Below are 12,507 nucleotides of genomic sequence, written 5' to 3' on the forward strand. Positions count from 1 at the left end.
ATTTGGGAGGTGCCAAATTACTGTTACAGCACTGTAGCACACTGTAGCGTTTCGTTTGTATTTGTGAATTATTGTCCAAATATTGACTAATTAGGCTCAAAAGATTCGTCTCGCAAAGTACAACAAAACTGTGCAATTAGTTTTTAATTTCATCTACATTTAGTACTCCATGCATGTACCGCAAGTTTGATGTGATGGGGAATCTTCTTTTTGCATAGTGTCAAAGTTGGGAGTTGGGAGTAACTAAACATGGCCCAAGCTGAGCCACAGCCACAGCCACAGCAGAGCAGGAGGGAACCACCAGCCGGCAGCAGCGAAAACCGAAACGCCAAAACAAAACCCGCGCGGCGCGGCGCCTCAAAAACAACCCAAAGCGAAGAGCGCGGTAGAGCAAAGCAGCCGGGCACGGCAGCCAGGGAGGAGAGAGCCACCACCACCACCACCGCGGCAACCCCCCTCTGCCCGAGCAGCGAGCAGAGCCCACCTCCTCCGCTCCTCGGCTTCCCCTCACCCGTTCCCTCACTGAGCCTCATCGATTGCGATGATGGAGATTCCTTCACGCGCGCCTGCCCCCTCGTCCTCGCCCCCATCCGTATAAACCCCCATTCCTCCCCAAAACCCCAAACCAAGAACCGCAATCCCCCTCGCACCAGTTTCAAATCTTGAAAAAAAAATCTTCAATCTTTTAGCGGATTTGCCTCCCATCCGGGGGGGTGAGGACCGGCCGGATGGCTAAGGCGGAGAAGCTGGTGGTGGAGGTGGTGGCGGCGCACAACCTCATGCCCAAGGATGGCCAGGGCTCCTCGTCGGCGTACGTCGAGGTGGAGTTCGACCACCAGAAGCGACGCACGCGGGCCAGGCTCAAGGAGCTCAACCCCGTCTGGAACGAGCGCCTCGTTTTCCCCGTCGCCGACCCCGACGACCTCCCCTACCGCGCCATCGACGTCGGGGTCTACAACGACCGCGCCGCGCCCGGGGCCGGCGCCGCGGGCCCCCACGGCCGGAACTTCCTCGGCAAGGTGCGGGTCCCGGCAGCCGGCGTTCCAGCGCCCGGGGAGGAGGTCGTGCCGCAGCTCTTCACCCTCGAGAAGCGCAGCCTCTTCTCCCACATCCGCGGCGAGATCACCTTGAAGATCTACCGCATCAACTCCGGCGACGTCGTCGTCAAGTCCAAGCCCGATAAGCCGGCGAAGGCGGTGGTGGCTGGGCCGGAGGTCGTGGCGGCGCCGACGGTGACTGGGCCCAAGAAGCAGCCGCAGCCGCAGCATCAGCATCAGCATCCTGTGGTGACCGTGCAGCCACCGCCGCCGCAGCCGGAGCCGCCCATGGACATCATGCCGCAGCCGGCCCCGATGGTCATGAAGCCGGTAATGCACGCCGACCCGTACCCTGTCCCGGCTATGTTCTCCGGCCCCGGCGACTTCTCTTTGAAGGAGACGCGGCCCCGCCTTGGCGGCGGCGCGGTCGCCGACAAGGCGAGCGCGACCTACGACCTGGTGGAGCAGGTGGAGTACCTCTACGTGCGCGTGGTGCGCGCGCGCGGCGTCCCGATGGTCGGCGAGGCCGTCGCGGAGGTCAAGCTCGGGAACTACCGCGGCGTGACGCCGGCCGTCCCTTCGCACAGCTGGGACCAGGTGTTCGCCTTCTCCAAGGAGACCATCCAGTCGTCGTTTGTGGAGGTGTACGTGCGCGCGCGCGGCAGTGACGACCACGTCGGCCGCGTCTGGTTCGACCTCGCCGAGGTGCCTCATCGCGCGCCGCCGGACAGCACGCTCGCCCCGCAGTGGTACAACATGGAGGACCGCAAGGGCCAGCGTGGCGGCGCTGAGGTTATGGTCGCCGTCTGGTTCGGCACCCAGGCTGACGAGGCCTTTGCGGAGGCCTGGCACTCCAAGGCCGCCGGCGTCCATGGCAATGGGCCACTGGGCTCCATCAAGTCCAAGGTGTACGTCGCGCCCAAGCTCTGGTACCTTCGTATCTCCATCATTGAAGCGCAGGACTTGTTCCCGGCGGATAAGGGGCCATTGGCGATTGGTCGATTCCCGGAGCTCTTCGTGCGTGCGCAGGTGGGGAACCAGATTATGCGCACACGGCCGGCACCCATGGTGTCGACACGGGGACCATCCAGCCCCTTCTGGAATGAAGACCTGATGTTTGTGGTGGCAGAGCCATTTGAGGAGTTCTTGGTGCTGTCTGTTGAAGACCGAGTTTCACCAGGCCGTGATGAATTGCTTGGTCGCCTTGTTGTGCCAGTATCCACCATTGAGAGGCGGTGGGATTGGAAACCAGTGGTTTCCAGGTGGTTTGGGCTGGACCGTGGCACTGGTGGTGGCAATGTTTCTGGTAGTAATGTGCACAGGTTCGGGAGCCGCCGCATGCATCTCAGGCTAAGTCTTGATGGAGGCTACCATGTTCTGGATGAGGCTACAGCTTACAGCAGCGATCTCCAGCCTACAGCAAAACAGCTATGGAAACCACATGTTGGTGTGCTTGAGCTTGGTGTTCTTGGTGCTACTGGCCTAATTCCAATGAAGACCCGGGATGGCAGGGGTGCGACTGCAGATGCATATTGTGTTGCAAAGTATGCCCAGAAGTGGATCCGCACACGCACTGTTGTTGACTCTTTGTGCCCTCGGTGGAACGAGCAGTACACATGGGAGGTGTTTGACCCCTGCACTGTCATCACTGTTGGTGTGTTTGACAACTGCCATGTCGACAAGCCTGCATCAGGGAATACTATGGTGGCTGTCCGTGATAATTGCATTGGTAAAGTTCGCATTCGGCTTTCGACATTGGAGACTGATAGGGTGTATACCCATGCCTACCCTCTGCTTATGCTGCATCCATCCGGGATCAAGAAGATGGGGGAGCTTCACCTAGCTGTGCGTTTCTGCTGTGGCAATGTTGGCAACATGTTCCATGCCTATGTGCGCCCATTGCTTCCAAAGATGCACTATGCTGAGCCACTGCTTGTGCGCCAGGTTGAGACTCTTCGGTTCCAGGCTACCAACGTGGTAGCGGCCCGCCTTGGCCGTGCTGAACCACCGCTTGGCAAGGAGGTTGTTGAGTACATGCTTGACCACCGATCGCATCTGTGGAGCATGCGCCGCAGCAAAGCAAACTTCTTCCGTCTTGTCAATGTGCTCTCTGGTCCTATTACCATAGGCAAGTGGTTTGAGCTTGTCTGCTCTTGGCAGCGCCCGGTGCATTCTTGCCTTGCTGTGTTCACATTCCTGGTATTTGTCACAATGCCAGAGCTGATTCTTCCAACAGCCTTTCTGGCCATGGCATTCACTGGCCTCTGGAGGTACCGAGTCCGTCCAAGGAACCCGCCTCACATGGAGATGAGGCTGTCTCATGCAGACGGAGCTACTGCAGATGAGCTTGATGAGGAGTTTGACACGTTCCCTTCGAGCCGTGGAGATGTCGTGCGCTTCAGGTATGACCGCCTCCGCAGTGTGGCTGGGAGGGTGCAGACGGTGGTTGGTGATATTGCAACACAGGGTGAGAGGATGCAGGGCCTGCTCAGCTGGCGTGACCCGAGGGCGACACTTCTTTTCTCCATTGCATGTGTCCTTGCTGCTGTGATTGCTTATTGTGTGCCTATGAAGGTGATGATTGGGCTCTGGGGCTTGTACGCCATGCGGCCGCCAAGATTCAGAAGCAGGATGCCATCTCCACTGATGAACTTCTTCCGAAGGCTTCCTTCAAGGGCTGACATCCTGCTCTGATCCTTATGATTTCTATTGATGACTGGCTGCGGGGATGAGCAGCTGGCCTTCTGATTTGACTTGGTGATTTTGGCGGGAAGTTGGAGCTTCAGAGGAATCAAAGGAAGAAGCAAACTAGTCTGCTGTTGGTGCCTAATGGTGGTTGCTTAGTTTAATGGTGTTAGCATGTTAGGTAATGTAGTAATGTTGCTTTGTGGTGCGCCGGTGGTATTTGTAGACTTGCCGTAGTAGCAGCTGCAGTGTTGCTGTTTGTACTTCAGTTGTGCAAACTGCAAAGACTTGCTGAGTAGATGGTAATGTTTGTGGTATTGATGAACTGATGAGACTATGAGGTCTAGTTTATTGGAAGGATGCTATCTTTATGCCCTGTGCTCAGGCTTTGCTGGACGCATTGTGGCTCTTCAAAATGTTCAGCGTGTTCTCTTTAAGACTTTTGTAGTACAATTCTGTTGTTAAAAGATGTCCTATCTGCAGTTCAGTTTCTTGGATGATGGCAAGGTCGTTGCTCTGATTCACGTGGGCGTGGCTTTTTCTGTAACGTTATACTACTAGCATGTTCTCTTTGGAGTTACATCAGACTCCAAGGCTCCAAGCTGTTTCTGTTTGGTATGTCTCCATCCTGTTCCCATGTGGCTGCAGGATTAAAATAACGGAGCAAGGAATTGTTGGTCCCTGTCTGTACTACAATGTACCAAGTGTTTTCTGTTTATCAACCCGATGCCCTGCATAGAAGTTACAGATTGCTCAATACTTATCTTTGCTCGATTGTTTCTGTTTATCAACCCGATGCCATGTTTTCAATTATCTAGTGCAAAGGGAAATGTTTGTGCACTTGTCGTTGCATTGTTTGTTGCCTTTTACGTTCAGAGGCTTCACTTGTCTTGGGGGAGTAACATGTTCTGTACTAGAGCTAAAAACAACTAACATGTTGTGCACTACAGCACTAGCCATGTTGGATCTATGGCTGAGAAGGGCGGATATGAGACAGATGGCCATGGCGCCAGCCGCCGGGTACCTTTTGCTGTGAAACCAAAGAGGGGTCATTGTGCCAGGTACATCGTGCTGGCAACTTGCTACTCCCAGGCTACTAATATGAATCAGTAGCTGCCCAAGTATATGCCAAACAAGTATATGATTCGACAGTAAAACATCCCGGCTACTAATATGAATCAGTAGCTGCCCAAGTGCCTCGTACAAAAAGAATTCAATTCCAGACAAAGGCAAATAGTGCTCGTCGCATCATGAACAAGACTAACCTATGATCGATGCTATGTGAACGAGACTAACAAACCAATTGAACAAATGGCGCGCATAACAGCTTGGATTAATGTATTTTGAACTCCCAGATATTCATGGCCATTCCAGTCACTAAATCACAAGAGCTGATTTAGTGCTCTACACCCATTGTGATAGGTTTACAACAAATGGAAGCACTGCACAATTGTTTCAAAGAGAATCCAGTTTTGTGGCAGCAATCATCCTTCTGGCTGCAGCAGGGCTTCCGATACTTGAAAGTTGAAACGCCTCCAACATTATCCACCAATCATTATTATTCAAGATGCTGTCGTGCCGATTGCACGTTAGACAACAATGTTGTTTAGAACTTTTTATGTCATATTCTACTCTCAGCGGATGCTGGTGTCAAATTTGCTGGTGCCAAATCAAAATTCTCTTCCAGCATGGTGAATACTTCGGTAAGTGAAGACACCTTGAAGTCAGGTTTGACTTCCTCAGGCAAAGAATCATGTGGGCCATATCGCCCTGTTTCATCAAGTAAGCAAGTAAAAGCTCCTGCCCTCTTTCCACAAACAACCTGCAAAGTCTTCAAAAGGTGAGTATTTAGGTGAAAGCGCAATGCTCAGTTCTAGTTCTGTAGCAGTCTAGCTTATGTAAATGGCACACTAACTTCAGCTTATAGCTTAGCAAGAAAGCAAAAGAGGACCTCAGGAACTAGTAACATTACTTAGTGGGCATTTATGGAAGTGACCGATTTATGTTGGTTCCTGGCTGTGATGAAAATATAACTTCAAGCAGAGTCAGGTGAATATTCAGAAAGAAAAAGGTTATGAAGCAATTGTATGTAGGCTTGAAGTGTGCAACTTGGTTTCTGGTTATTGCATCATGCTAATTGAAACCATCGAAAAGAAGGTACTACTATAAGCAATCCTTTAAATGCTACATTTCATAATGAGATGAAGAATGCTCACATCATCCTTGAGACTGTCACCGACCATGATCACTTCATGTGGTGGAATGTTCCAAGTGGAGCAAATGTGAAGCAATGGAGCTGGATCTGGTTTATAGGGGCGAAATTCTCTGCTCAGTGCAGGAGCAAACATCATCTGCAGAGATCCCAATCGACACAGTTATAGAATAGAGTCTTATACCATAGTCTGGAAAAAAAAAAGACTGCCACATTATTATCAAATATACAGGACACCACAGATAACCAAATGAGCATGATGTATAAGCAAGCAACATTAGGGTAATGCAACAACTTACACCAAATCTTTGGTGAAACAAATCAACTGCATCCTTGACATTACGGGTGATCAAACCTCTTCTGCAAAAAGTTGAGGTCAAGAATCAAAAGCTGCATATACATCTCTATCACAATAAAAGATTCGTAGGAAACACTAATAGTGACACCCCAACATGCTAGACAGTAGCCATGAACTCAATGGCATCTGTCAACCAACACAATCGTCTCTGGTAGCCACAAAAAAGCCATCGAAGAAGTGAAAATCAGCTTTTCAACACACAGAAGTACATCACTGATGCAGTGATGCAAGCCAGCTTCTTTCCGATCACTCTATCTCTATGGTTGCACAGGCAGCAAAGCCACAGAATCACAATACATGATCTGTTAGAATATATTTAAGCATGAAAGCACATGGTTTTATTGAATCATATATACATGATCTGTTCCATATATGAATATATATATATAGCTCCGGGTAGTTGCACAAAAAGTCTTGCAGAACATTCTGCTTGTATAAGATTTATTTTAAGAGACAAGAATATGGAAGACGATACTAAATCACATTATACTAAACTTAGTGAACAGTACACTGTAACTACAGATTCTGAATCCATGGCAATGCTATTATGTCAGGTTTCCGTCCATCAAGTTTGCAATCAAACATGCACTTCTCCTATCATCTGGCAACCATTCATGTATCATATATTAGGAATCAACTGTAAATCAGTAAATGGTTCAGGTAGCATAGCTCTAAATGGATCATCATCAGCTTTGAAGCAACTAGGTGTGGACTGTGGAGGTGAAACTACCAGGTGGATACGACACCAAATCGATACCATGAAACAAGACTCACAGTCAATCCGAAGGAAGCAATTTCAGCAAAATTGTTGAGGTAGCATGTAGCAAGCACTAACCTGATCCGCTTCGAGTCCAGGAACCCGCATAGCTCTGACGCCCCTGCAAACCCAGGGCAAATTGCAAGCAGTCACACACACCGATGATGACATGCCAAACTAGTAGAGCACAGCGCCTGCGCTATAAACTAGAATCCACCGAGCAGCAAGCCAGGCGGGGCGCTCACCGGGCATGATCTGGAGTCGGTCGAGCCCCTCTTTCTCGAAGCGCGCGATGACCTCGTACGCGTGGCGCTGCTTGTCGGGCGCCCAGCCCTCGATGCAGTGGAGGATGTCGACGGAGCCTCCCCCCGCCGCGCGCGCCGCGGCGTAGGCCGCGTCCCCGCCGAGCACCTCGCGGTACATGGCCTGGAAGTCGATGACGGGCACCGTGAGGGTGCCGTCCATGTCGAAGACCACCCCGCGCAGCGGCCGCCTCGAGCGCTGGGCCGGTTCTGGCGCTGGCGCGGCGGAGGACATGGCCCGGATGCCGCGGGCGACGGCGAGGCGGCAGGGGAGGGGGAGGGGCGCGGCGGCGAGGGGGCCCTGGAGCAGGCGGGGGAGCATGCGTGGCGCGATCTGGGCCGCTGGATGGCCCGTACCGGGAGACTGTGGTGGGTTTATTCCTTTATTATGCCTTTACATGGGCTGCGCCCGACAGTGTGGTGGACTGGTGGTGGTTCTCACAGTGAGCAGTGGCGACCTGCCGCGCGTTAGCGCCTCCATCGGGTGGTTACGTATTACGAAACTACGTCTTCTCAGTTACCATACGTGCATGACTCGCACACTTGTGTCTAAAAGTTACGTTTGGAAGTTACGCGGAGCGTGTACGGCCGAATTTCACCGTTTGGTTTAATTTACAACCACGCAGTAAATGCAAATTTCCGGCTGTCTGGGAGTCTGTCCTTTCTTGCTCACGATCGTCTTACTGTGCAGGCCCGGCATCCATTGACCCCCACAAACTACTCCACCTGAATCGGAGGCTATTGAATTCTTCACTGGTATGGAGTACCAACGGTACCGTGCACCTGCCTATTTGACAGGACGATGCCAAGGTTCCTCCAGTGTTACATCCCGTTGGAGTGTCAAACCACGCAGCTTGCATTCAGTACCAGAACGGCTCTCAGCTGATAAAACCAGGACGCCCGCCGATTCAACCTCGAGATGCATGTTCCATCATATATGAATGCCTTGCCTTTATTTTCTGATCAACATTTATTCTGTTAAAAATTAACGCGTGTCGAAATTGCTAGCACAACTGCATTACAGTAGGATTCTTACTTTTACAGTCAAGCAAGCAAAGCAAGGAAAACCACACCGCTAGCTGCTTGAAATTCTGAAGAATTATATATTGACTAGAAAAGGCCTATATGATGGGATATATATGGTCACCACCCGTACACATGCACAACAACACGGACAGAAAAGAAAGAAAGAAAGAAAGAAAAACCTGCTGCTGAAAATGACATGTTCTGGACAACGAACTGATCGAATTTGGAACTGACACTAGCAGGGGAAGCACTTATCTCTAAATACGTACTGACGAAACCCTCAAAACCTCGAGAGAGAGAAAGAGAGAAAGAAAGAAAGGCAGGCATGGCAACTGCAAGTTGCAATGCAAGCACGAATGATAATCAAGCTGAGAACGAACGCGACTGCTACTGGCCGATCGATGAATGAATCATGTGCGCAGCTGCTCCTTTTGGAGGTCGATGGCGAGGACGGTGCTGAGGTTCATGGGCGCGATGTAGTCGACGGATCCGGACATGAACTGCTGCACGATGAGGCGGTTGGCGCGCTCGGTGGGGTGGAAGGCGTCCCAGAACACGAAGGCGTCGCGGTCGGCGCAGAGGCTGGACACCATGGTGCAGAGGCCCATCCCGTTGAACCGTCCCTGGCCGCAGCACGCCTGGGTGGCCGTCTCGAAGCCGTACGCCTTGGGGTCGTCGATGAAGTCGTTGTGGATCCGCTGCGTGTTCACGCCGACGAACACGTCGCTGCCGTACCCGGCGTTGAGGTCCGCCAGCAGCGCCATCAGCCGCGGGTTGTACATCTCCGCCGCACGCTGCAGCTCACGGTCGCAGCTCCCGTCCAGGCTGTGCAGCGCGAGCTCCGCCGGGACGCAACCGATCGGACCCACGCCCTGCACCAGCACGCGCCGCGCGCCCAGGTCGTACAGCTTCTGCACAGGTCGTTCGTTCGTTCATGGCAGTCGAACGTCAGCTCGTTGTCATCTATCCCAGTCAGCATGCGGCAGGAAGAAGAAGAAGAGAGGGCCGGCATACCGTGAGGATCTGCCTGTACTCGGAGAGGATGTAGTTGATGTAGTCGGGGAGGGAGAACTCGCGGGAGCGCGCTGAGTAGGGCACCAGGTAGTAGTTGTTGACGAAGTCGTTGCCGCCGAGGGTGATGAGCACCAGCGAGCCGCTCACCAGACGGGCAGTCTGCTCCGGGCCGATCAGGGAGCTCAGGCGCTTCTGGTACTGCTGGAAGTAGAGCAGCTGCTTCGAGATGTGGATGATGTTGGCCTATATTAATTCTGGATGTTAGCTTCATATATTATTCAGCATGATTAATTCATTATTAAGGCCGTTCAGAGCTAGCGAGACGCACGAATTGGATTCCGGTGTCGTTGAGGATCCCGACGCCGGCCGACGCGAAGTTGGCGCCGACGAGCATCTTGTCGCCGTCCAGCTCCGGGCTCAGGTACGGCAGCACGGGCTCGGCGCCGAGGTGCTCACCTGCATGCACATGCGGTGCCGGCAACAAGAGTTCAGAGACAGCATGCATGCAATGTGCACTACTGTTAGCAATTCTACTGATGATAGACTTCAGAGACAGCATGCATGCATATGCAGGTATATCTATCCGACTTAACTGATGATGTCTGGCACGTTCTTGCCGTTGCTGAAGCGCCCCGTGGCGCGGTGGTCCGGCGTGTCGATGCCGTACGGCGGCGAGTCCGCCCGCGCCGCCGTGAGCAGGTAGTTGTTGTTGCCGTTGTCGACGAGGGAGTCGCCGAAGACGAAGAAGGCGCGGGCCGCGTCGGAGCCCGGCAGCGTCGTCCCCAGGCAGAGCAAGGGGAGCAGGACCAAGACCAGCCACGAGGAGGCCATTGCAGCAGCTGCACTTGTCAGTGGCCTGCTGCTATGCTGATGTGATGTGATGTGATGTGATGTGATAGGCTCAGCTGCTGCTGCTGCGCTTGTCAGTGACGCTTCTTGCAGCGTCGCATCGCATCCCTTTTATAGTGCCATCTTGCCCCCATGCTGGTGACTGTTGAGAGAGCCCATATGATGATATGATCCGTGGTTGGTGCCCGTCATTAGTTCACTGTTCTCCATTTGCTCTGTGCCTTAATCAATTCTCTGGTTCTAATTCTGTGCTGAGCTTTCGTTCTGCAAGTGGAGTTGAGCTTTCGTTCCATCTGGTCACAACTTCAGATTGGATCTTTATTTCCAGTTTTGCACAATCACGACGTTAAGTTCACATCACAACTGATGCGAGCTCACCATCTTGAGCTGTACAGGAGGAGATGTATCTTGGAGTTTCCTTGCAGAAAACATGGATCTATGAAGAACGTGGCAAGATGTATTTGAATGGCAAAGAGCCAAGCTCAACTGCTGGGAGCGGCTCATCACTTGGGTTTCTGAAAATGCACTGCATTCTGAAGGTTCTACTGGCTGAACAACCCGGGCTGAAAAGGAATGCGCCAGGAGCTTAACAGAGATTGTTACAACAGGGTATTCATGAGGGCAGTTGGATCTATCTTATCGTCCATGTAATGATGCCTGGGGTTAGATCGATCGGATGAGCTGGACTATGTAGCTAGCTACTATATATGAGACCTTGACAGTGAGCAGTAAGATTGATTGATCTGGATGAGTAGCTTGCATCTACACCCCCACGTGCGGCTGTTTTTTCTTCATTTCCTGCCGTGTGTCACTGTGTGCAACTCTTCAGTAGAACACGCACGATATCGATGGAGTTCGGAGGCAACAAAAACCGCATCTGATCTGTCCGTGACAATATTAGGAAATGATGATCCATTGAACCTTGTTGCAGGGCCACCTGTTCTGTCCATGGTTTTCAATTCATCTCACACAGCAGCAATCAAGTTAGTAAATCAAATGTTACCATTTTTGCTAGCTTAATAGTATGCAGTACCATCTAGTGTGAAGTTATTACTCCGTCCATCGGAATTCCTCTCAAGACATCTACTTCAGCTTAAAAACCACCGAGCAGCATCAATAGGCGTACCGGCACCAGGTCGTACCACCTACCTAATCGAAGGACACTATACATTGCACTGCTCCTATAAGATTGCCGCTAGGATTTTATGGATCACAATGTCCATCGGTGAAATCTAAGGAAACTGAATCTGTCCAAGGCAGGCAGTATAGTGGCTGAGTAGGGGCCCTTCCCAACCCTCAACCGCACTGCATTTACTACTGAATGTGTGATCAGACCGCATCACCTTCGTCCATGCTTCTTCATTCTTGTATACTTGGGTTTAGGGTTTTGGCTTTTGAGTCATCTCAAGTCTGAATTTACCGCAGCCTTTTCTCATATACTAGTCTTGAGCACATTTTGTATCAGTTTCTTTTCTTCACTGTCGATGTGAAGTTTTCAGATGTTATGCACCAGAGGAACACTGTTTTTCTTTATTTTTTTTAAAAGAACACTGTTTGTTCTCTGTGTTTTTTCTTGAGAGAAAAACAGTGAGCTGCGCCAGGAATTTCTCTGTGTGTTTACAGAGTGGGACTGCAGGTGGAGGAGGCAGAGAAGTACCCTGCAATTACAAATGACCTGGCGTAATAACGCCGTGTGCAGGCACACCATCTTATGGAGGCCATTGAAGTCCGATGTTCCCTGGACAGGAGGATGAAAACAAGAGCAGGGGGAGATGGATCCCATCTTCATCTAGCCTTCTAGGACGACGTCAGTCGAAGTACAGAATTTTCTACTACTTCTCATCCTGTCGGTCGGTCGAATTGGTTAGGGTCTCAGAGACACTCAGAGGTCAAGTACATGCTTATTACTACTGCCTAGGATGTCACTATATCGCTCAGTATATATGTAGAAGTTTAAAACTGCATCTCTTTTACTACCCAGTATCATGCTAACATTACAGTTACAAAGCTTAACTGAAGCCCATTTCAAGCATCACACAGCACAATGATCTGGGACTGTGAGTGACAAAGGTCTGGTTGCTAACATTACAGTTACAAAGCTTAACTGAAGCCCATTTCATTTCAAGCATCACACAGCACAATGATCTTATTTTTAGCACCCGTCACATCGAATGTTTAGATGCTAATTAGGAGTATTAAACGTAGACTATTTCCAAAACTCATTACATAAGTGGAGGCTGTACGGCCACACGAATCTATTAAGCGTA

The 12,507-nt window shown here is 51.2% G+C and overlaps 3 protein-coding genes across 4 annotated transcripts; 1 reads left to right on the forward strand and 2 right to left on the reverse strand.

The window, feature by feature from the left end:
* The first annotated feature begins 379 nt into the window (after positions 1–379).
* LOC101769798 (FT-interacting protein 1) lies at positions 380–4,215 on the forward strand. Its single transcript, XM_004954303.2, has one exon. The coding sequence runs from the start codon at positions 729–731 to the stop codon at positions 3,729–3,731; it is 3,003 nt and encodes a 1,000-aa protein (XP_004954360.1). The 5' UTR covers positions 380–728; the 3' UTR covers positions 3,732–4,215.
* Positions 4,216–5,025: 810 nt separating this feature from the next.
* LOC101770202 (haloacid dehalogenase-like hydrolase domain-containing protein At2g33255) lies at positions 5,026–7,720 on the reverse strand. Of its 2 annotated transcripts, none has more exons than XM_012843530.2 (5): positions 7,295–7,720; positions 7,128–7,170; positions 6,234–6,294; positions 5,939–6,073; positions 5,026–5,553 (listed from the first exon to the last, which is right to left on the reverse strand). In XM_012843530.2, the coding sequence occupies exons 1-5, from the start codon at positions 7,671–7,673 to the stop codon at positions 5,344–5,346; spliced, it is 828 nt and encodes a 275-aa protein (XP_012698984.1). In that variant the 5' UTR covers positions 7,674–7,720; the 3' UTR covers positions 5,026–5,343. The 2 variants fall into 2 exon arrangements, with proteins under 2 accessions (XP_012698984.1, XP_004954361.1); XM_004954304.4 differs by having other exon boundaries at positions 5,026–5,544; positions 7,295–7,718.
* Positions 7,721–8,352: 632 nt separating this feature from the next.
* Positions 8,353–10,330, reverse strand: LOC101766290 (GDSL esterase/lipase At5g33370). Its single transcript, XM_004955218.4, has 4 exons — positions 9,985–10,330; positions 9,720–9,847; positions 9,392–9,634; positions 8,353–9,288 (listed from the first exon to the last, which is right to left on the reverse strand). Exons 1-4 carry the CDS (start codon positions 10,220–10,222, stop codon positions 8,788–8,790), a joined length of 1,110 nt encoding a protein of 369 aa, XP_004955275.2. The 5' UTR covers positions 10,223–10,330; the 3' UTR covers positions 8,353–8,787.
* Positions 10,331–12,507: the final 2,177 nt, after the last annotated feature.

This window comes from Setaria italica, chromosome I (assembly GCF_000263155.2).
Source record: "Setaria italica strain Yugu1 chromosome I, Setaria_italica_v2.0, whole genome shotgun sequence".
Lineage (NCBI taxonomy): Eukaryota > Viridiplantae > Streptophyta > Magnoliopsida > Poales > Poaceae > Setaria > Setaria italica.

Excerpts from the sequence above, each read along its gene's own strand:
- LOC101770202 (XM_012843530.2), bottom strand. The coding sequence starts at position 7,673 with ATGCTCCCCCGCCTGCTCCAGGGCCCCCTCGCCGCCGCGCCCCTCCCC. Across the intron at positions 7,171-7,294 it reads CCGACTCCAGATCATGCCCG|GGGCGTCAGAGCTATGCGGG; the intron begins GTGAGCGCCCCG and ends CTGGGTTTGCAG. Across the intron at positions 6,295-7,127 it reads CTGGACTCGAAGCGGATCAG|AAGAGGTTTGATCACCCGTA; the intron begins GTTAGTGCTTGC and ends AACTTTTTGCAG.
- LOC101766290 (XM_004955218.4), bottom strand. The coding sequence starts at position 10,222 with ATGGCCTCCTCGTGGCTGGTCTTGGTCCTGCTCCCCTTGCTCTGCCTG. Across the intron at positions 9,635-9,719 it reads ACGACACCGGAATCCAATTC|GCCAACATCATCCACATCTC; the intron begins GTGCGTCTCGCT and ends GAATTAATATAG. Across the intron at positions 9,289-9,391 it reads AGTACAGGCAGATCCTCACG|AAGCTGTACGACCTGGGCGC; the intron begins GTATGCCGGCCC and ends CGACCTGTGCAG.
- LOC101769798 (XM_004954303.2), top strand. The coding sequence starts at position 729 with ATGGCTAAGGCGGAGAAGCTGGTGGTGGAGGTGGTGGCGGCGCACAAC.